Below are 21,380 nucleotides of genomic sequence, written 5' to 3' on the forward strand. Positions count from 1 at the left end.
ACTCCGTCTCTCCCCTCAGCAAACAAACACACACCACCAACAACAAAAACCCTAAAACTGGAAAATAAAACCACAATATTAGAGAAAGGGTAATTAGACAACAATGTAATCTATGAAGTAGTTGGGTGTGTGTTTAGCCAGAAAAAGATTTTGAGCATTATTGCTGAAGGATGACATTGTCCAGTGGTTTGCAACCCAGTTCATGCATTGGAGTCTTCTGGAAAGCTACTACCTGGGACTTCCTCTCAGAGGTTCTGATTGCCCTGATCTGGGGTAAGACCCTAGAAATGGGACATTTCAAAACCACCAGTGAATCTGATTTTGTTATGGATAAGAACCATTGCATGGGGCCAAGCTCCTCATTTTACAGATTAAAAAAAAAAAAAAAAATCGATGGAGCTCTCCATAGCTCACTGTGGCTGATCAATGGTGGAACCAGTGCTAGATTCCAAGTTTAGTTCTCTTCCCACGTAATAATTGTTCACCCTGCTCATTATCTGGATAGGGTCTTTTTTTCTTTATTTTATTTTATTTTATTTTATTAATGTTACTTAGTTAACATGCAGTGCAATATTGATTATAGGAACAGAATTCAGCAATTAATCAACCACACTCAACACCCAGTGCTCGTCACAACAAGCACCCTCCCTGATATACATCATCCATCTAGCCCATCTCCGACATCCCCTCATCATCCCTCAGGTTTTTCTCTATCATTAAGAGTCTCCTGTGATTTGTTTCCCTTTCTTCTTTTCCCCTGCCCTTTTCTATATGTTCATCTACTTTGTTTCTTAAATTCCATATATGAGTGAAATCATAAGATATTTGTCTTTCTCTGGTTGACTTATTTTTCACAAAAAATGGGCACATAGATCAATGGAACAGAATAGAAAACCCAGAAATGGACCCACAACTATATGGTCACCTCATCTTTGGCAAAGCAGGAAAGAATATCCAATGGAAAAAAGACAGTCTCTTCAACAAATGGTAATGGGAGAACTGGACAGCAACATGCAGAAGAATGAAACTGTACCACTTCCTTACACCATATACAAAAATAAATTCAAAATGGGTGAAAGACCTAAATATGAGATAGGAAACCATCAATATCCTAGAGGAGAACACAGGCAGCAACCTCTTTGACCTCTACGAGAGCTACTTCTTACTAGACACATCGCCGAAGGCAAAGGAAACAAAAGCCAACATGAACTATTGGGACTTCATCAAGATAAAAAGCTCTGTACAGCAAAGGAAACAATCAACAAAACTAAAAGGCAGTCTTCAGAATGGGAGAAGATATTTACAAATGACTTATCTAGTAAAGGGTTCGTATGCAAAGTCATAAAAAATTTATCAAACTCAACAGCCAAAAAACAAGCAAATTAAGAAATGAGCAGAAGACAGGAATAGACATTTTTCCAAATAAGACATTCAGATGGCTGACACATGAAGAAATACTCAACATCACTCATCATTAGGAAAATACAAATCAAAATCATGATGAGATACCACCAGGACAGGGTCTGTTGGTACCCTACATCACTTAGCCTTGTCTGCATTCACTGACACTGGACTTATCATTGGTGTTCAGTAAGTATTAATTGGGTAAATTCATATCTCAAGTCCAATTGCCAATACTGGCCATATTGGAAAAACCTGTCAATGGAAGTCTAGTATACAAAATGCCATGAGGTTTGCAGAAGTTCAGAACATTGAGAATGTTTTTGATTATTTTTGGACTCAACAAGCTATTCCCCATAACCCTAGAATCTACACTGACTTCTGTCAGTTTCCATGGTACCAGCTAACTTTAGAGATTTTAGGGCAGGTTGCGGGCACATGGAATATGTCTAGGCTGGGAGAGGAGGGTACTACAGAAATCTTACATTTCTGCCACATGCAGAGAGAAGGGAAAGTATCCACTACTGGATTTTATTAGGATATTAGCAACAGGTTTACAAATGGGGAATATAAAAATGGCATGGAGTTTTCCCTGAACCGGACACACATCTACATAGGAAGTGCTAAAAGGTAGGGGAAATGGCATGGTTTGCAGAAAAATGGCATCCAACAAGGATGAGCTCACACAGAAGGGGGTGTCTACTCGGTATGATTTACAATCCAGGCTTTTCCCTTCAGAGTTCTTGTCAGGAGCACCTATGCATTTTATCTCCTCTCAAATTGCATGGGCCTGGACCCTACCCCCAGAAATTTAAATTCTACAGAAAGAGTTGGGATTCTGTTGCATTTGCTCAAATAGTTTAGATCAAACTGACAACCTTAGTCTCTCACCCATCCTGTTGATGTCTGAAATTCCACACAGAGCTGCAATCATTTGTTTACAAGCCTGTATCTTTAATATGAAAATTGCCCAGGGAGGGGTTACAATTAAGGCTTTATCAATTATTGATATTTTCAGATAATCAGTGAATGTGTTTCATCACTTGCTTTCCTCAGAGATAGTTTTGATAATAATCATCACAAAAACGATAATGAATTTCTAGCCTACCGTCTGTCACTCTTCCACCTTCTGAGGAACACAACCACCTTACGCTTGCACAATACTGTACAATGGCTATTTTACCATTTAGTCATCTTTTGTAGCATGTCCCCTATTTGTGGATGAGGAAAATAAAGCACCTTCTCTTGGAATTCTCTTCTATCACCAGCCTTGATGAGGTAGAAACTCAGTTTGAGAGAAATAGGCCATTACAGTGGGTAGAGTTACTCAACTACTTGATAGATGGCCCAGAGGCACAATAGCACTTTCCCAGGAATGTACAGTGAGTCAGATCCTATCCTAAACCATAGCTTCTTCCAACCATGACGATCTTGAAATAATTAGAAAAACAAGCTATTTTTTATTAAAAAAACACAGTTTATTGAAAAAGAGTAATGCTTTATACAAATTCTCATTACAAAACTCCAAAATATCTATTTGTCTGTTTCCAGGCACAGAAGAGGAGTACAAAAATAGCAGAATTGGATAAATTCTGGTGTACCAATTCTGTTGGCCATTTTAGACTATCAATTTCTCTGTAGAGTTTAGCAACCAGTAGCCACATACATTTACACTCAGACATCATTAGGACGTATGTAAGTAGAAAGTCTCTTTGATTTATACCTTCTAAGAACATAGAGTTTCAGATTTGGAAGACACACTAAAATTTTCTGGTTCATATCCTCATATGATGCAGCCCTTTGGATAACTTCCCCATGTGGTTTCACCATGAATTTCCATTCTCAAACTACCTATTCAAGTAGTGCTAGCTGCCAGCTAATAGCAACACCTTGTATATGCTGGCCAGTTACTTTAATTCAAAAAATCTTCCATATTTTGCCTTTGCTAATGCTTACGCTCCTGTTTTACCCATTACATCTGCAAACTTGTGCTAAGTCAAGTCTGCATTACTGAAAGGAGAAGAGCTTAGCCACAAAAAGCATCAGGCCATACTGACTGAAGAAACTAAGACTTCCTCAGAATCTTTTCCATTTAGTAAGCTGAATTCCACTTTAGTGTCCCATCATGTGAGAGATTAAGGCAAGAAAGCCATTTCTTAAAATTTCTCTCTTTTCAGTGATTTGAAAAGCAACCCAAAACCTGTGCACTCAAATCCTTAATTCTTTTTTCATAGAGTATTTTTCTTTTTACCTTATCAAACCATATTTACATGTATCCCATATTACTGGATCCCCACAACAGCCCTGTGAGGTAGGCAGGTCAGGAGTCACAATCCCCTTTTTACAGATGAGGCAATAAATCTAGGGCAGCAAAGTGCCTTGCCCAAACTCACGTAGTAATTGATAGCACCAAGATTCAAATCAGGTCTCCAGACACCAAAGCCAACACCCTTCCATTACATCATCTTGCTCAAGTGAAGTAGTAATTTCTCAGACAGGAACACGAAGAGCAATTGTTAAAATGGAACAGGGAACCAATAGCATGGCATACACAGCTGATAGAAAGGAAATGGATCAATAGAGAAAGGAAGGTGCTGGGCGATGTAAAGGCATTGTAGAGGTTGGGTTCAGTGACTTCTTAACAGCCAATTGAGCAAATAAAAACACTACTTAGGCATAGTTCATGTTCAAAGCATGAGAATAATATCAACTAATTGATACTCACACTGCCTCTACCAGCTGGTTAAGTATCATTATCTCAATTTGACAGATGGGAAAAAAGGAGAAAGATTAAGTGACTCGCTTACAGCTAGAGAGGGAATATTCATCATCAGCTTATAACTACAGGAAGTTTAGCACTTCATTCAGACATGTGAGACATTTTTTTCTAGAAAGAAGTAAACTATACGATAATTACATATGAGAAAACAATATGGTTGAGGGGGTGCGGGGAGAAAAAGATAGTTTGGGGGGATATACAACTGTGAATAAGTAGCTTAAAAACTCAATCAATAAAATTGTGTTACAACACCTGGGAAAGTAGCACACAGCAACTCAATCAGACAAATATTTTCAAAGCAAACAAGAGTGTTGTAAGGCAGAGTACAGAAATCGTGTGGGAAGGTCAACAGGAATATATCATCTGGTCATACAGAAAGATATTCTAACGCTCTGATTTGTAGGAGATTCTTACTGACTCTAGGCATTAAATTGTAGGCATATAAAATGTGTTATCAGATTCAATATTAAGCTCAACCTAATGAAAAAAAACAATAAAGACATGAAAAATGACTGATGACAAAGCACATAGTGTAAGAATATAATAAAAATAATATAAAAGAAGCACATGAAAAGGGCACATGTGAAGAAGTGAAAAAAGTCATACTTGATAAAATAGATTAGGGCTTCTGTCAAAGACACTAAAAACTCATGAAAGAGGGAAAATGATATTTGACCTATTATATATGTGTCCATACAGAAGAAGAGAAATATACCAAATAAACTGCTTTTGTCAATCAATATAGAATTAAATATATTTTTCTTTTTTTAGATATACTTTAAGTATAATGGTACCAATATAATGATAAGAGCTTTTGTTATCGGACTTTTTATAGAAAAACATGTATATATACATATCTATATATATTTATGGAGCGCCCCCTCCCCACATTTGAGGTGATTACTCAGTGGGAAGCAGTAATAAAAATGGAAAAGGCTTCCCTCCTGTATTGAAGGAAAGGAGATAAAATAAGACTAAGCCATTTTTAGCAACAGGTATTTTTTTTTTTTAAATATCGGGTTTTTTGTTTTTGGTTTGTTTTTGTTTTTTTTTTGTTTTGTTTTTTTGTTTTTTTTTTTTTTTTTTTGATTTTGTTTGGTTTGGTTTGGTAATACCACAGTTCAGACTACAATAGTCAAAAGTCTAAGGTCAATGACAGTATTACAATGTCCATTTTCTACTTCTTTCGATAGTGCTGTCTCCTTTTGCTTCTGTGTCACACGTAGTCTTTCCCACTGGAAGGTGCAGGTTTTGGATAAGGCCGTGGCGTTGGGTAAGATGTTGTTTTCCGGGGACAGGAACAGCAAAGTAGGGCACCTCCCAGAAGGCAGAGAGAAGCAGCAGCCCAGCCAGTGAAGAGAGCCTGACCAAATTCATACCTAAAAAGAAAAGACAATGCATTTGTTTAATCAATGGACCATTGAAAATTTTTATAATATAATTAAGGATGGAAATCAGTATCATATTCATTTAATATTTTTCCAATTAAAAACAAATCCCCCATGATCCCTTGGGGGAAGTACTCTAAGGTTTATGAATACATACATATAAGAATGTTTACATTACAGTTGTAGACACTTTGCAATAGTAGCTCAGGCAATATGGCATGCAACACCAGGTTAATCACACAAATATTTCCAAAGACTTTACCACATGTAGGAGACCTGTAAAGCATGTTTATGACTTGGACCATGATTCTCAGGCTAAAACTGAACAATTATGCTCTTGCCAAGTAGCAACCATATCCTGTAAAGAAACTGCTAGAGAGCGATGGAGACTATTAGAATTTCAATAGTTGATCCTAGATACCTACATACACTGAAGTCAGAAATGTGTGGTTTTCTTAAAAAAAAAAAAAAAAAAAAAAAAAAAAAAGACTTCTAAGCAATCCACAGACCATTCAGATTAGCTGATCCAGGTGGATGTATGAAGCCAGACTCCTGAGGAGAGGATCTGTGAATGATGGTGGACCACAGAGTAGAGGAGGGCTGGATCTAGAGTGATGAGGCCTGGATTCTCCACTGTTGCACTTTTGGCTAGTAAGTACCTTCACGTCCCAGCCTTAAGTTTCTGCTTCTCTTAAAGCAGGATAATCTCGTCTGCCTCAGTGGATGGTTTTCAGGATCATGGAACACCATGTAAATAACAAGTATACAGTGCCAAGCAATTTATGAAGTGCTTTCACATGCATTACTGATAAAATTTTAGCCTACTGAGACTTTGCAATTTCCGTCCCTATATTGTAAGTCTTAGGGGATGGGCTCCAACAGGATCATGATCACTGCAGTATGTGTTCTCCTAGATGTGGGTGATTACAAGAAGAGAAGCACACCTTATCTCTCCAATCACTGTGATTCTTCATCCATTCATCCTAGCTCTAAACAAACAATAATTATACCTTAACATCCTGACTTTGAATGCAGTTATTAGGCCTTAATGATGTGAACACAGTGAGACAAAGAGCCTTGTCGCTGATCAAAGAGTGTTGTTACATGAGAGCTAAGACTCAGCTCTGTTATTTCTACAACTTGCAATTTTAAGAAAAATGACCTTAGCAAAGCCAATTTTATAGCTGTTATGGAACAGAAAATTTCAAAGTAGTATCTCAACTTATTTTTTTCATAAATAAGTTATATATTTTTTTTCTTAAATAAAATTAAACTGTTGGGATTGAAGTACTATTCAGTAACCTCTACACTTGTACTATTTTTTCAAGCAATCATAAACAGTGTGTTAACTTACAAATAATCAATCAATCAAGTGTGGTAAATGTTGGGATATACTTCAAAAAGCAAATGTTAAATATGTTAACATCTTTATTGATATTAAAAGAATAAACAAGAAATAAAGGTCCAGTATATACTTGAAAAGTATAAAGCTTGGAAATGTTCTACTTTTAAGCAAATTTTGTCATCAATATAGGCTGTTAAAACTCATTTTAACATCAGTTAGAGGCCTTTTAGATTATTTTCAAGTTTGACTAAAATTTCATAAACCTCCCAGCAAATCTGGGAAGTTACAGCACTAGTTGGACTTTGCAGAACATAAAAAGGGTATTTTCTCAGAGAACAAACTATTTTATGCATGAATAGCATTACCTGGCATTGACCGGGGTCATGGGATCATAAAATTCTTGAACAATTCTATTGCCATACCATGCTGTGGCAACTAAAACAGCCAGACCTACAGAAAATCAAAACAAAAGACTGTTAATCATTGTGGAACAATGAACATAAAATATACACCCATTACATTTATAAGCATTTTACAAGAATTGAATCTCATCAATAGTGCTGACATTTTTAATTTAGTCAATTTTAATTTAGACAAGTTTAACTGAGGGAGCCTGGAGATTTAGACATGATTTATTCCAAGTATTCTGTTAAGAGAGGCAAAAATATTAAGTTGAAGTTGGGCATGGTTTACACTCTTCATATCATCTTATTCACTTACAGTCCAAGGTCACAGGTACAAATAACACTTCATTGGGAAATAACTCAACAGCTTGGTGTCAGCTAAGATCTCCTTCAAAGATATTGTTACACATTAGTGTACTAAACTTTTTGATAAAGCCAATGTCCGTATTAGTACAGACAGTCACTTGCAAAAGAGAAGATGAAAACCCTTCTCCATTTTTCTTGACCCAAATTCGAGATTTACATTTCTACAGGACCAAAAGGAAAGTAAACAACTAGATAGCAGGGAAGAGCAGGACCTGTCTCAGTATGGACCAAATCCTACTGCCCCACTGGCCAGACATGACAGATATTGCCTTGAGAACTGGTGAGGTGCCATATGCTACATCGATTTACGTAGCATGCCCTCAATTTCTCACACACTTCCTATTTCAGTAATACCAGGGAAACTACTTACTCAACATAATTACTTCTATCATTTATAAGAAGTATAAAATATCTCAGTATTTCTTATCCGAAGAGATTAAGTAGCTTCTTTTTGCAGTAATTCTATAAAACTATCACTATAAACAGATTAAATATGTCCATGCTACTCCCTCCTTCCCCCTCCCCTCCCTACTCCCCGCCAAAATTGGCCCAATCTAATTGTCTCTAATACTTGACAGAAAACACTATTGCTTTTGGCTACCGAGACAAGGGCTACCGATGACAAGGCTCCGGAACCTGCTACCCTCACCACCGTAAAACAGAAGCAGGGGTGTTGCACTTACAGAAGTTATAAGAAGGTAAGCAAAGAAGGGGCACTATGCAGTTTATTCATAGCCTTTGGGACCAAACTGTTGGGAATAAAATGCCATCCGTGCTTTTTCTGACAGGAGCTAATTTGAATAAATTCAAAGACTGATCCCTTTAGCCAAATCTTTAATAAAGCCACAGACACTCTTCCTTCACTATTGGTAAAATCCACATATGATGCTGGGCTAAAGGCCCTACAAAGTCTTTTGTCAAAGAGAAAATGAGAAAAGAAAGTCTAATTCTAGCTCTTCCTAATGGTAGATTATATCACTAGTGTCATTTTAAAAAACTATAATAGACTACTACATATGCTATATAAGGTATATACACTGTTTATAATTTATATAGTAGTCTATTATTTTATATACACACATTTATACATATTTATATGTGTATACATAAACATGAACAATCTTATTTAATATAATTCTTATTATAGGCTTAAAAGTTTTTTTTTAAATGTTTATTTATTTTTGAGAGAGAGAGAGAGAGACAGAGTATGAGCTCGGGAGGAGAAGAGAGAGGGAGACACAGAGTCCAAAGCAGGCTCCAGGCTCTGAGCTGTCAGCACAGAGCCTGACATGAGGCTTGAACTCACAAACTGTGAGATCATGACCTGAGCTGAAGTTGGACACTAAATGGACTGAGCCACCCAGGCACCCCTTATTATAGAATTTTATAATGGAACTGTCCACGTCTTCTTCTGGTGCTCATTTTCTCAAAGGTCACATATGTAACACATCAATCAACACTTGAATGAAGCAACAAATACATGTATGTTGTCTATGGAAAACAAACTTCATTACTTTATCAAGGCTCTCTCTTTCTTATCTCATCTACCTAATTTCCTGCCATTCCAACGTTCCACCTCTACTCCATTTGGCCTTTCTCTTCACTTCTTTATAGTACATCCTATTTATTCTGGAATCAGATCTGTCTGCCTGGAATGTTGTCCTCATTTTTCTCCAAAAAACCTCAATCCCATCCATTGCTCACAGACCTGTACAATTCACACAATCTTCACGTACTCTCTCTGTCATTACTCCCCATCTCTGCTTCATAGTGTCTGTGGAGACACTACAGAAAATTTCTGAATCATATAGAATTGTTCCTTAGTGTTTGCCAAATAGAAAATACCTCTCTTCACCTGGAAGACAGGTTGTAGAAAAACAGCCGGCACCTGGGAACTCAATGAACAGAACTGCCCCCCCTCTCTGCCGCCATGAGCACAGATCTCAAATTTTCATTTGGATCCTATTTGAGAGAGTGAAAGTCGACTCAAGGTTTCTGTGTCTTCGAGATTTTAAAGGAACCGAAATACATCCTTCAAGATCTGAAAGGAGCTTAAATAAATCAGTTTAAGTGCAACCAATCCAATAAACTCTCAGGAAACCGAAACCGAGGTCTTCAACTGTGCCAGAGACACGGGGGGCGGGGGGACGGGGCCACTCTTACCTGCAATGAGAAATGTCACACCCCCAATGACAGCCATCCGCATCTTCTGCACCTCATCGTCTTCCATGCACTTCATGCACTTCATGCCAACAGTGGCCACAAAGATGGCTATAAGTCCCAGAAGGATGCCAATCACCATCAAAGCGCGGGTTGCTTGCAAAGTGCCTGGAAGGAAACATTTTACAACATGGAAAAAGGACGCCTAGGCCAACAAGAGGAGAATGAATGAAGGCCAAGTATATTCCAATATTGTAGGGAAGAGATAAAAATGAACTAGGAGTCAGGACAGCCCAGTTCTAGCAATGTTTCTGCAGGTAACCAACAAAGTTTCCTCTCCAGAAAAAGAAACACCTGGCTGGATGATGAGTAAGAAGTCCTCCAGCTCTCACATTTTATGTTTTCAATATGAACTTCAAATTCTCTAGAAAAATAATTAATGACCTGGTTGAATAGGTTTAGCAGAACTAATACATCTCTAATCCTCACTAGCAGAGTATTTTAATTCTGAAATAACAATCCTATGTATTATCCTTAATGTTAAACCATTTATAATTAACATGGCTTACAATATACTTTGGTAATAGTCAATGGCTTTATACTCCAGTCATCAAGCTTCAGAAAAAAACAGGTGAATTTAGAAGACGAGTAACGAATTTCTCAAAGATTATCATGGCTGGAGAAGTAACATTTGTATCTCCAGTGATTGGGCTGGGGGTGGGGGATATCAATGGCATTTTCTTAGAACAAAACCAAATAAACTTTGAGATGTTAGTTTGGAACATAGTAGTTTTATATTTTCAGAGATATCACCAGTGTCCAAAACGATTAAACTGTCAGGTTGTAAAATAGCAGACAATAATTTAATGTAGCATTTCTCAAGATTCCACTAATTTTCTCATATCCTGTTATTGTCCTTGGCGTACTAAATCATGATCAAATAGATACAGTCGGCTTTGGGAGATTATACCAGTATGTTACTTAAAGAGTAAAAACCATGATACCATCACTGTGGAATGAAGGCACAGATTGAAAAAAAAAGTTTCTCCCCTTCAACTTTTTCACTCACTTATGGGGAAATGACTTTGAATAATTGTAGACTTTTTTCCTCCTTCAGATAAAGATCTTTATCTTATTGACAGTGTTAACACGTGACAATTATTTTTGCAGATATAAATATTATTTACATTTTAACATACCGTGCCATCTTGGGTAAGCTGCTTATTATTCTTTGGGACCATGCTTCTATTATGGAAAGTGTGAATGACGATATCTCTAGCCAAGAAGTTGGAACACCTTACTTCTTGATGGTCTGCAAAAGTGGCTGACATGATGGAAAGGTTTTGTATCTCATTATCAGACTGATACTTAAGCTCAGTCTTATTATGTTCAAGGCTGAAAACTTACATTCCCAGCTGCAGTTAACTCTAAAGATTTCTAAAACATCATTCAATTTTAATGTTTTAATATTTACATCCAATCTCTGATAAAATCACAAGAATCAAAGGTATTTTATTTTACTGTATCTGAGAGATATTTTGGAAGCCAAGATAAATTTTTATTTGATTAAAAAAATTTAATGTTTATTTATTTCTTTACTTGAGAGAGAGAGAGAGAGAGAGAGAGAGAGAGAGAGAGAGAAGGAGCAGGGGAGGGGCAGAGAGAGGGAGACACAGAATCTGAAGCAGGTCCCAGGCTCCAAGCTGTCAGTACAGAGCCTGAGGCGGGGCTCGAACTTGTGAACCACGAGATCATAATCTGAGCTGAAGTCAGATGCTCAACTGACTGAGCCATACAGGCGCCCCATGATTTAATTACATGCCAAAATGGAAACACCTTCCCCCCCTTACATATCCACGTCCTTAGAAGCGTGTGTGGGCACACGTGTACCCTACCCACACACTTCGCTTAAGATTCCAGGGTAGTATAAGAACTGCTGAAAGAAAACACATGTTCCGTATGCATTTCCCAGGAACTGAAGCTGCTTGTAAGATTAACACAAACCTTCTTCCTTGGAATCACAAACAATCCTGAGGTAAGAGGAGGAAAGTACCAAGGAATCCACTGTCACAGTGTGTCCTTCCTTCTCATTTCCCAACAGTTTTTGCAAGGACTATCATTATGTAATAGGGAAATGAAAAGCAAAATAACTAAGTTCTTATACATAACACAAATTTCAGATTTGGTTCCAAATGCCACTGAGAGCAGAAGAATACCGGAAGAGGAAATGCTGAAACTCACAAAGATAATCCATATGCCAGGAGGATAGGATGACTCCTGTCTGTTTGCCTGGCACTGTCTTTTTTTTCCCCCAAGTTTATTTATTTATTTTGAGAGAGAGAGAGAGGGGGAGAGAGAGAGAGAGAGAGAATCCCAAGCAGGCTCCATGCTGCCAGTGCAGAGCCTGATGTGGGGCCTCGAACCCACGAACTGTGAGATCACGACCTGAGCCAAAACCAAGAGTTGGACACTTAGCCTACTGAGCCTACTCAGGCACCCTACTGTCTTGGTGTTAAAACTACAAGTCCTACCTCCTGAGAAGGACCTGAATCCTGGGCAAGTGGGGACAGGGGGTCACTCTACTGGAGGATGACAGAATGTGAGAAATAAAATGAGGTGGGTTTAGCATGGTGGTCAGAAGGCATAGATCATGCAGGGCTTTGCAATCTGGAGTACGGGGTTCGGTGTTTATTCTAAGTGTAATCAGAAGTCATTGTAGGGGCTAAAAGGAGGGGTGGCAGGATTTTTACCTTCAATATAGAGAGCACAGTTAGCAAATATTCTTACCATGACGACCCTTAAATTACATGCAGCCTTCCACATCTCTCAGCCTCTCCTGCCTTTTTCTCTCATAAACAGTTTTCCAACCTTTATTAACCACTTTTATTGTTAAACTATGATGTCTCTCCAAGTTTTCCACTTTGTTTGTCTTGTAGGGCCCCCAACCTGACTCAGAGACTGTAATAATCATCCTGATCTGCACTTCATGTAAAAACACCAGGCCACCAGCCCAGCAGGTCTGAGCACTTGAATCACAAGGTATTCTTCACGGGGAGTCTACTGTGCCTCAGTCTCATGAGTCACACTTGTATAAAACCACCCAGACAGGGAGCACACATAGATAAACTACTCCATGTCTCCATCTGCACTCACCTGGAATGATCGAATATTCACAGTTTTCATCTCTAAGTTTTCCCCCTTCAAGTCCTCCGGGAAAGCACAGTTGGTTCATGCCATACCCATTTTATTCTTTCCCCTTATTTCACAAAGCTTCTAAGGGGGAGGAAACATTTTCTTCTGTTCATTACAAAACCCCCTCTGTTTTATTTCTTCACAGAATAATGAATTATTTGTACAATGCACAAAAAATAATGGCGAAAATAGAAAAAAAATTGCTTGGGAATCATATAAGCTGAATGGAACAGAGATCATGTTTCATTTTTAAAGATCTGATAAAGCAATAGTGTTATTTTGCAAAGCAGTATTTTTCTCCTTCTCTCTTTTCATTTATGTCTCGGCATCCACTGACTTGCACAATTTCTATGTTACAATACTGGATGCACATCAAACACAAAATCTCATCTTGCTTCATTGGAGACATTTGGATGAATTCTTAACTATATTGATATGTGTGGGGTGGGGGGGTTGTTAAAAAAAAAGGCTGAGAATCATAACAACATGAAAACTCACTAGTTAGGCATATGTAACAATGGATTACAAAGTCAAAGTGAGCAAGTGTTGTGTTACAAGTTATGAGAATTTTATGTGGAGATAGAATCTAAATTGCACAATTTTAAGCTGGAACCAGATGAATCCTTCAAATTAAGGTCTTATGGAAGCCTTTTAAGCCAGAGGTCTAAAATATGTAATTGTGAGCTCCTTGAGGTCTTAGGGCAGATATTTGTTCCATCCAAAACACTACGAACAGTACCTGGCAAGCTACATGGGTTATTCAACCTGTGTTCAACGAATTCAAATTAGAACATGTTTTTATTTTTTCAAATTTGCACTAATACAACAGAGAAAATACTCTGGTGTTTAGCTTAGTCTTTGATATACTCATGAGCAACGCCTCCTTAGTGAGCCTGGGTAGAGTAAAAATTTCCTATATAAAGCTAGACTTAGTTTCAATCATTAAAAGCCAGAAACTTATACAAGGAGGGAACAAATCATATTTTGTGCTTAACTTCTTTATTTTTTTAGCTTTCAAAATTTTAGAATTCTGCATTGAATGAGCTTCTGAGCTCATTCTTTCTTTCTTTCTTTCTTTTTTTCTTTTTCCTAGTAGAATAATGATGAGCAGGATAAAGAAGTTGAGAAATCTTTGAGAGCCACAAAACAGCATTTTAGACCAGATAGATACAGTATAGCCTTGAACTATTAACTCTGAGCTGGCCTAATTGGATCAACTCTGGAAGCAATCTGTTCCTTTCCTGGCCCTTTAAGTTTGGAGACACCTCTACAATATTCTTATCACTGACTAAAGTTGTCTGTGGGGAAAATGGTTAGCAAACATTCAGAAAGTTACACTATTGTTTCTCATCATTATTCAGCAGTAAATAGAGGAGGCAGTCTTTTAATTACACTTACCTAGACCGATAATCTTGAGATTAAAGACCCCCTAAGGGGTTCTCACCACTTTCGACCCGAAAGTATAATTTGAAAAAGTACTTACAAAGACCTCTACTTACAAGACAAGAAATGAGTGAGAAGTTACTGATCGACTACAGTTGGGTTAATCAACATGAGTGTAGAAAGACAAGTATAGACAAGTATGTCCATTTTTTTTCTAAAGGTTTCTTTTTTTTTTTTTTTTTTTTTTTAAGTCTTACTATACAAGCAGCAAAGTCTCCTGTAGATACTTGGCATTGTATAATTGTGTATGCTATTTACTGGCCATATTGCTATATCACTACCTTACACAGTATGTATCAAACAAAATCGATTTTCATTAAATCCACACCCTCACGTGGTCTCCCTTTGCATGAGTAGTTGCTTAATAAGTGTTAGGCAAGTAAATGAACCGACCATTGGGTGACTGAAACAAAAACGCTCTCTTCCCTGCAATTAAATGAGCTCATCACAGACTCACAGAACTATATACTCCCATGGTTTTTTCACTTTTACTCAAGTTCAAAGTTTCTCAAGAGTTCTCATTGTTATGATTTCCATTTTATTGACGCCTAAGCTGGTGGCCACTGCGTATGACCTCAGAACACTGCCACAGTCACTGAAGTGGTCTGGGAGGAGTCAGGACTTAGCACTTCTCAGGATGTCCTGAGTAGTCTCGCTATCTTTTTTGTTTGTTTCTTAGAGAAATTGCCTCATGATTGAATGTAAGCTTCCATATTACCACTTAGCCATCGCTCCCATCAGGGAAACCTAAACTATGCCACTTGCTTCTTTGCCTTCAATCATGGCAGTCAGTAACAAAGAATGTTGGCACAGGCAGGAATCAACACTGGCACCTTCTAAATCATTTCAGCTGCATCCCTGGGAGCAAGAATAGGGCCTGGCTTACATTTGTTGAGTTGATGAATGAATCATGGATTCATCTCCCCATCCCCCTCACTCTGCCCTATTTTATAAGTGGGAAAACTACAGCCCAGAGAGATGGAGTGGCTTACCATAATATACAAAGCTACTTAGCACAAAACTAGGGTAAGCATTGAGAACTTCTGATTTCAAGCTTAGATTTTTAATTTTTTTTTTTACTTTCATCATTCCAAGAGTCAAAACTAATTCATGAAACAGAGTCGAACACCAGTGGCCCCTTGAACACCCCTTGGTTGCAGCATGCATTATGTAGACTGGGGAAATGTGAGTACCTACCTTCCTCTCTGCCTATGCTTTAAAGACTTAAAATCCAAGTCAGTGATTTCGTCTCTTTGATTGAGCCTGACATCATGGGGAGAGTGCTGGGAAACCTCACTGACAACCCATACTCATTAAGCACACCTACACACATGTGGGTTCATGCAAAGCAAGTGGAACAGGCTAGAGGAGCTTATAAACAAATTACAGAATCCCAAAGTTACATGAGACTTAGGAGAGTCTAGCCTAACCTTCCATTTGTCTGGTGCTTGGATTTTCCCTACAACATTCCTACAAAATGCTTACTTCTCTACTTGCACACCTCCCACACTGCAGCCTACTTGGACAGCCCAATCCTTTGGACCGCTCTCGCCACTAAAATCAAGCAAGAAGAAACAATGAATTAACTACATAAAATAGACACAAGCTCGCCAAAAGCTTGAGAACTGGATCAACACAAGGCGAGATGTACAGTTTAATCAGGAAAAGTCTACTGCAGCTGTATCTGGCACTCCTCATTGTATATGCCAATTCTCAGCTGCAGGAGTCATCTTGTCAATAAGCATCTCATACCTGGGATGGAACTGAAATGGTTTCGGCCATAGTAAAACCACAATACACAGTGTAACATTTCCCTCCCCCCAACCCCCCAGGAAGTTTCTCAGTTACATTTTAATAAACTACTTTGCAAGAACCACATTAAAAAAAAAAAAAAAAGCCCTGTTGTATCCCATTTCCTATACTGGTTTCAATACCCTATATTCCTTTAGATATTTTATGAATGCCACATGCTTTTTATAGCTGACACTAGCTAGAGCAGGGGATCAAGGGCTTTTAACATGTCTGTTGTTACAAACCTTGATAAATTTCTCTATCTCCACCCTAAGATGCCAAGTGGGCTCGACTGGCAAAGAGAACAAGGTACAATTTCAGGAAACTTCTAGTTAAGCTATAAGCTAAAAGCACTTCCTGGAATGCAACCCTTTACAAGGGACACTACTTACACATAAGATAATCATTCTCTTCTAGATGTTACAAAACTGTATCCAATCCAGCCAATGAATCACCACTACCCCAGGTCTCTACATTAGGTGAGGGTGAGGACCACAGCCCAGGCAGAGAAACAGAGACAGGTTCACTAGGCTTCATTCAAAGGCATCTGGTCAGTCATTGGCAGCTTGGGAAAGTACCTGTGAGTCAAGGCTCCCTCTTCTGGGAATCAGTTTTGAGAGAAAGGCCTCACCTCCACTTTGGATAAACCCTGGTTTCGACCAAAACAAAAAGAGGAATCTGATCTGGACTTAAATCATCAGGAAGCAATCTCTAAAATGTGCAGGGGAGTGTATTTAGTTCTTCTACAATAGCTTCAAAAAACCACAACTGCTATATTAGCAGGGAATAAATGGAAGTAAAACATTTTGACACTTTATCATGTATAGCAATGACCTACCTGTTGGAGTATTTACAACATGGATCAATTTGGTCATGGATTCTATTTGGTGGCTTAAGGAAGTAAAAGGAAACCTAGTTAAATGTGTTGAGAATGAACTGTTTTGATCAGAAGAATCAGAGAGCTCTCTGGAATTGCCCTTAAAACCTTCTCCATCTGCCAAGTCCTTAGCATGACATGCAAAATGCCTGACATCATTTCCTTACACGCATTCGTCTTTTCATGGGGAGATTCAATGATTACATAAGGGAGCGTACTTAATATACTTCTTATATTTGGTATAAAGGGATCCTAACAATATGGGAACTTTGAAAAGTTGAAACGAGAACACTCAAAACCACCATGCACATTGACGGACCAGGTGCTCAAGCTGTTTGAACAGATTCAGAACAGATTTAATAACTCTAAACTGTATGGTTTCTGACAAAACCACACATAGCAGGTGGACAGGTCAACAGAAGTAAGTTTGCATGATGACAGCGAGGCTTACCCTCAGAACACAAAGGGGGCTGACGGGCAGGCTCATTTGTCCAGGTAAAGACAGAGGAAACTTTTCCTCAAGTTAGTCCAAGGCCATACGAGGCACACAGGTGCAGGACAACTAGTGGAGTACCTCAAGGAAGGTACTCCAGCCATGAATTGTTATGACCTAAGTAAGTGGCAATTTAATGCATTTCTGAAAAGGCACTCAAAAGCTTTTACCTAGAAAAATAAAAGTAAAAAGGCCATTCTATCATCCTTCTCCCCATCATCCTTAGAAATACATCTCTCAAAATAGTTCTCTCTGCATAACCCTCTCTCACTTGACAGAAGGATGGACGTGCGTTACACAGACATTCTTTTGAGGAAGACGGAAGCTTGGAGAAGACCTACTGTGTCTCTCACTACCTTCCTCCCCGGCTGAGTTCTGCCTTCCTCAACTGTGTCTCCTTTGCCACATTTTCTCCATGCCCTCACTCTTCCCTCCCTGTTATGATGGGAGCTTATTTAGAACTTTTCCTTCTTGTCACCCTTTTCCACCTGCCACCAGCCTACACTTTCCAAAATGACATGACACAATCTGCCTCCTCTGCAGAGTCCAGCTTGAATGCGAACCCCGAGTCAAGGAAGAGAATGCGATGGAGCCTCCCCACACTTAGTGGATCTCAAAACTCAAAAGGATCAGAGCCTTCAAGCTCAAGTGTGGGTAGTACTCACTGGGTTGGGACAGTCCATGTAGGAATGTGACTTTTACTATGGAAACTCATAGTAAAGATAGATTTTAAAACCCTCACAATTCATCTAAAACGTTGGGATTGTCTAGTAATCGTAGAATCTGGAAAAGCTACCAGCCTCTGAACTTTTTAAAGCACAGGGTTTTCTTGCCCAAACCCAACCATTCTTCAATTTACACTGAATCTTATACAATGTCCAGGAAAGGCCTTCGATCTGAAGTTGGAGGTTGGCCTTCACCCACTCAATCTCCACTTCACTCTCAAGGGAATTTAAGATAAAAACACACCTACAGGAGAAACGTGTCACCCAGGGAGTTGGAGGGAAAATCAGAGCTGAGCCCAGGGAGTCTCTTTTCCCAAACCACAGTTCTTTTGCTTCCTCACCACAAAGCACATGATCAGAAGACCTGATCAACTTAAGTTTCATCATGTAATTACATCACGGAATCAACTGGTAGCCTCTACCCAAAAAAGGAGCCCCTGGGGGCCTGGGGTCTCAGGTTCACGGCCGTGGGGGTGGGGAAGGCACTCACTGTTCAGATTCAGCAAGGAGTCGAAGACTTTGCACTGTATCTGCCCGGTGCTCTGTGACACGCAGGACATCCACAGCCCCTCGTAGATGGCCTGGGCAGTCACGATGTTGTCGCCAGCGTAGGAGTAAATCTTCCATTGGGGCAGTGCCGTGCTGACGATGGAGCCGATCCAGCCCAGGAAGGCCAGGATGAAGCCTAACAGCTGCAGTCCCGCGTTGGCCATGGCTCGCTCCGGTGCCCGCGCTGGCTCGCCGGTGGCAGGTGCAGAAGGCGGAGCTGGCAGGTGCGCACCTGGGACTCCCCGGGGTGACGGAGCCGCGCAGAGAAAGTGACTGCGGGGAGCCTTGCTCCTGGTGCTGCCCCTGGCGAAACTGTGGGTCAGGGTCCGGTCCGGGTCGGCGCTGGAGTTGGGACGCGAAAAGCTGCGCGGCTCTCGGCTGGGACTGAGACGCCAACCTGCTGGGCGCCGCGATTTAAAGCGGCTCCGCCCCCGGCCCGCCGGCCGCCGCGCAGCGCCCCCTGGCGGTTTCAGGGCGGCTCACTAGGAAAGCTTCGGGAAGCGCAGGAGCCCTCCTCGCTGGCCCCTGCGCCCTGGGCAGGAACGGTGTGGGGACTTACTGGGCAGGCTCAGGGTCCGGTGTGCTCCTGACTCCTTCTCTCTCATTTCTCGCCCCCCCCCCTTTTTCCTCTTGTGAGACTTCTCAGGCTTTCCATCCATTCGATCTACATTTACCCCAAAATGACTATATGTGGAAATGCTAAAAATGCATAAAAGATGAAAAGCAGAGGCCTCAAGAGACCCCCCGTTTTCATTTTCAACTTTATTTTACTATCTCATTAAAAGGCATTTTCTGTTGGGAAACTGAGACCCAGAGAGGAAACAAGATTTCCCTATGATCACACAGCAAGTTAGAAGCACTTCCAGTACTTTCCACTACAGAGTGGTCTGATAGCGACCTGAATATATACCCTTTAATCTATTATCACCGTTACTAAAGTGCTGCCTACCCTCCCCCACCCCTACACACACACACACACACACACACACACACACACACACACGCACACCAGTCTCTTTCCCACAGCAGTTTGTCTTAAAGCAGTGATTATTTCTTAGGGGGACCTGGCCAATGGGCACCCCCATCATGGCCCAAAGAGTGTTTCATCAATGAGTTATCAGGCAACTGTTCATCAAAGATGAGAGCATATAAAAGCCTTCCCTCAGGGGCACCTGGGTGGCCTGGTTGGTTAAGCGCCTTGGTTTGACTGGGGTGGTGGCCTCAGGGTTCCGTGGGTTCAAGCCCTGTGTGGCTCTCTGCTTCGGACCCTCTGTCCCCCTCTCTCTCTGCCTCTCTCCTGCGTATGCATGCTCTCTTGCTCTCTCTCTCTCTCTCAAAAATAAATAAACATGAAAAATAAAGTCTTTCCCTAGAGGAAAAAGAACTGGGCTAGCATTCAGGAAGTCAAGGTCCTGGTTCCATTTTAGAACCCCCCTCAGGTTTCAGTCTAGCTGAGACTTCAGTTTCCCTCCACAGGTCTCTAAAGCTTCCTTCTTTGTAGTTACTCAGAAGTGACCTTGTGGTTTGGAATAATTAAAATGTTTTCCCAACTGATTTCTGTATGTGGTTTGAGTGTGGTAGGAGGAGAAGCTTCTATGATTTTAGTAAAACCAGAAGCACATCGGAGGCAGAAGTAAACATAGAAAACAAGGATAAAGCAAGAGGAGAAAACAAGATAGACTTCCATATTTACCATGGGAGCTGCCAGTTTGTCACAAGGAATGAAGAGTAAGAAAGAAAAGAAAGGCTCAGAGTGTGAATGAGAGGGATGAAAATGACTCTAACACTTGGGAGGTGCTGATACGGGGCTGTGCATGTGTGGGGGCAGGTGGTACCTGAGAATCTCTGTACCTTCTGCTCAATTTTGCTGTGAATGTAAAACTACCCTTAAAAAAGTTTTTTCAGGGGTGCCTGGGTGGGTCAGTCAGTTAATCAACCGACTTGGGCTCAGGTCATGATCTCACGGTTCTCGTGGGTTTGAGCCCCGCATCAGGTCTGTGCTAACAGCTCAGAGCCTGGAGCCTGCTTCGGATTCTGTGTCTCCCTCTCTCTCTGCCCTTCCCCCTCGCTCTCTGTCTCTCTCTCTCAAAAATAAACATTAAAAAAATATTTAAGTCTATATGAAAGTGAAACAACAACAACAACAGCAACAAACCGAAACCCCATCACCCTCACTTCTACCTGGCTATCTCCAGACAACTTTTGAAGGTTTAAGTCCAAAGGACAGGTCTGCCCAGAAATTTGGGGACTAGCCATGAAGAGGGTACCACATGAGCTGGATAAAGGATTTCATTTGGAATAAGCCTGATTAACAAGTGAGTGTGAAAGTCTTCCAGACCCCAGGAAGGCTCTCAGTCAGCTCTGAAGGGCGGGACCACATCCATGTGGAGTCCCCAGAGTCTGGGCCTGCAGGTAGTAATTCTTTCTAGGTCCAGGTGGATGTTCTGCGGGCACGTGTGGGTGTAGC

At 40.2% G+C, this 21,380-nt stretch overlaps 1 protein-coding gene across 1 annotated transcript; it reads right to left on the reverse strand.

Annotated features, from left to right (window-relative positions):
* Nucleotides 1–2,867: 2,867 nt before the first annotated feature.
* CLDN1 (claudin 1) lies at nucleotides 2,868–19,311 on the reverse strand. The gene is made up of 4 exons (XM_025913310.2): nucleotides 18,855–19,311; nucleotides 9,847–10,011; nucleotides 7,279–7,363; nucleotides 2,868–5,559 (listed from the first exon to the last, which is right to left on the reverse strand). The coding sequence occupies exons 1-4, from the start codon at nucleotides 19,075–19,077 to the stop codon at nucleotides 5,397–5,399; spliced, it is 636 nt and encodes a 211-aa protein (XP_025769095.1). The 5' UTR covers nucleotides 19,078–19,311; the 3' UTR covers nucleotides 2,868–5,396.
* Nucleotides 19,312–21,380: the final 2,069 nt, after the last annotated feature.

The sequence above is a fragment of the Puma concolor genome, chromosome C2, assembly GCF_028749965.1.
Source record: "Puma concolor isolate L17-30 chromosome C2, mPumCon1.1.hap2, whole genome shotgun sequence".
In the NCBI taxonomy this organism is placed as follows: Eukaryota; Metazoa; Chordata; class Mammalia; order Carnivora; family Felidae; genus Puma; species Puma concolor.